This window comes from Pinus tabuliformis, chromosome 7 (assembly GCF_031772625.1).
Source record: "Pinus tabuliformis cultivar Carrire ecotype Pingquan chromosome 7, CPIR1, whole genome shotgun sequence".
NCBI classification, from domain to species: domain Eukaryota; kingdom Viridiplantae; phylum Streptophyta; class Pinopsida; order Pinales; family Pinaceae; genus Pinus; species Pinus tabuliformis.
The window spans coordinates 681,056,845-681,059,941 of record NC_142293.1 but is presented as its reverse complement, the minus strand read 5'-3'; the positions used below and the strand labels follow the sequence as shown (position 1 = coordinate 681,059,941).

The 3,097-nt window shown below is 41.3% G+C and overlaps 1 protein-coding gene and 1 pseudogene across 1 annotated transcript; both read right to left on the bottom strand.

Annotated features, from left to right (window-relative positions):
- Positions 1-410: 410 nt before the first annotated feature.
- On the bottom strand, positions 411-1,284 carry LOC149249304 (pentatricopeptide repeat-containing protein At4g02750 pseudogene; annotated as a pseudogene).
- A 13-nt stretch (positions 1,285-1,297) lies between these two features.
- On the bottom strand, positions 1,298-2,884 carry LOC149249303 (putative pentatricopeptide repeat-containing protein At3g23330). Its single transcript, XM_089452604.1, has one exon. The coding sequence runs from the start codon at positions 2,882-2,884 to the stop codon at positions 1,298-1,300; it is 1,587 nt and encodes a 528-aa protein (XP_089308730.1).
- Positions 2,885-3,097: the final 213 nt, after the last annotated feature.

Genomic DNA, 3,097 nt, shown 5'->3' with positions numbered 1-3,097 from the left:
TTTTCTCTCTCTCCTTGTTTCTTGAATGTGAAACCTCCAAACTCCATTTCTCATCCCATTGTCGTTTCTCATTTCGTTTGCTGTTTCTGGTAACTAGTCATACACAACCACTCCCTCCATGCACTTGAACTTTCTCCCAGGTGAGCAAATAAACCCACTATTAGACACATGCAAGGTGATTGTGTTAACTGCAGACAAGTAGAGTAGAAATAGAAACCATCTGTGCATAGGTGGAATATCTGGCTTCATTGAACCTGACATTCATAAAATTTCGAACTTCAACACTACAACATAAAGGGAGACGTTCTCAAACAGTGCTCTTCACAAAACAATCAATCTTAAATAGGCCAGCTTACCTCTGCAAGGCTACTAACAGATCAGATGTTGCTACACAAGTTGATTCTGAATCATTATCTCCCTAACATAATGAATAATCTCCACAAGCACAGAGTCCATCCTTGAAAAGATGAATGGCAGTTCCCACAAATGTGAAGGTTCTTGAATAGCCGGCCATGAGACGTATTAATAAGCCCAAATTCAATGGCCAGCTTGTCACTGTGATGAGAGAAAGCATGCTTCTTCTGCTCCTCGTCCACATCATGCAGCACAAAGTTTGGGTTAGGCGCATAACCTGTCTGCATATGTTCATCCAATTTCTCCAATTGCACATAAATCTCTTGTTCGTGAGTGTATTCAGTCTCCTACTTGGAACGAATATACCTTGTTATTGATCTCAATCCAGCTATGCCCTGGTATTGTTTCCACCTTCTGGTCTTTCATAAAATTTCTTACTTTTTCTACTTCATCCCACCTGTTAGACTCTGCATATATGTTTGACAACAACATATAATGTGCAGAATTTTGGGGGTTTGACTCAAAAAGCCAGTCTGCTGCATGTCTAGCAAGCTCTATATTGTTATGGATTCTACATGCACTGAGAAAAGACCCCCATACAGCTGCATCAGGTTCTAATGGCATGCTGCTGATAAAAATTTGTGCCTCGTAAAGGTTCCCAGCACGGCCTAGAAGATCAACCATACAACAATAATGCTCTATTGTAGGGATGATATTGTAATCTTGATTCATGGAATAGAAGTATTTCCAACCATGGTCTACTAAACCCGCATGGCCACATGCAAACAGAACACCAACAAAGGTGACACTGTTGGGTTTTATGCCAGAGTGTTGCATCTGTTCAAATAGTTGAAGGGCTTCCTTGCCAAATCCGTGAATAGCATATCCTACAATAATAGAAGTCCAAGAGACAACATCCCATTTAGACATTTTACTGAACATTTTATGTGCATCTTCTATACTCCCACATTTTGGCATACATGTCTACAAGTGCATTTTCCACAAACATGTCAGACTGAAATCCACTTCGTATTATGTCTTCATGGACTTCCTTGCCGTGTTTCAGAATTGCAATGTTGGCAAATGCTGGAAGAACACTTGCAAAGGTGACAGAGGTTGGTCTCACACATGCCAGTTTCATTTGTTGGAAGAGTTTGAGAGACACATCAAAATACCCATTTCGCACATACCCTGAAATCAACAGACTCCATGATACCACGTCTTGCCTAGGCATTTTCTCAAACACTTTCCATGCATTAACCATGCTACCACAATTGGAGTACATATCAACGAGGCCGTTTCCCACAAATATATCAGACTCAATTCCATTCTTAATAATACTTGCATGGACCTTCTCACCATGTTGTGAAAGTGGCAAATGGGAACAAGCTGGTAGAATACTTGTGAAGGTGATGGAATTTGCCTTCACTCCTGATAATTGCATAGATGGTAAGAGCCTCAGAGCTTCATCAAAATGCCCGCTCTGTGTATATCCTGCAATCATTGCATTCCATGATATCACATTTCGTTCAGGCATTTCATCAAAGAGCTTCTGGGCTTCTCTAAAATGTCCATGTTGAGCATACCCTGCAATCAATGAATTCCATGAAACCACATTTCTTTCAGGCATCTGCAGAAAGAGCTCCATAGCCTCATCAAGATACCCCTTACGTGCATATCCAGCAATTATTGCAGTCCATGAAACCACGTCCCGTTCAGACATTTGAAGAAAAAGTTTCATGGCCTCATCTACATTCCCATCCTCTACATACCTTGATATCATAACATTCCAAGATACTACATTTCGTTCAGGCATTCTGTCAAACACTTGTTGTGCATTCTCTATGCAACCACATTTAGCATACATATTTACAAGAGCACTCCCCACAATGGCATTACACTGCAGTCCACTGGCAATTATGTCATGGTGGACTCTCTTGCCATGTTCCATATCTACCAAGTTAGCACATGCGGAGAGAACACTGGTGAATGTGAAATGGTTAGGTTGGGTACCTGTTTTTTGCATGTCATAGTAAAGAGCCAGTGCCTCCTCGTAAAATTCCCGCCTCGCATAAGCGGCCACCATTGCAGACGATGAGACCACATTAGGTTTAGACATTTTGTCCAACACATGGCGAGCATCTAGCAGACTGCCACACTTCCCATACATGACCACAAGCTTGGTTGCTAAGGAGACATCTGCCTTGAATCTTGTCTGAATAATATGAGCTTGGATCAGTTTTCCTTCTGCCAGGGCTTTGATGTCAATGCATCTCTGCAAGAGACAAGAATAGGTGGAGGAATCTGCACAGTATGTACGCTGCAGAATATGGAGTGCTGCTCTCAACTGCCCCTCCTTGCAGAGTGTTCTAATATCTTCACATGAGCCGTTCTTTGTATTGACGTTAAGCTGCTGCAGTTGAGTAGTGTGGGTAGTGATATGAGTAGTGACAGTACGCTTGGTATGACCAGGTTGAAGAGAGGAAAACATGATGTTTCTGTCAATGCATAACTCGTGTGCCATTGCCATTCTAGTTGTGTGTGCTCTGGCACTAATAAAACCGCGCATACCCACAAATTCATGCTCATCTGTTTCACCTTTTGCTGGTTAGGATACTACCCTGTATTATGAATAAGATAGAATATTTCTTATAAGAATGATTTTTCAAAAGTCGAACAATCTTCTGTCTGTGAACGTTGTACATTAATCTGAACATCAAATTTAGTTAGATTTCCTCTCTTT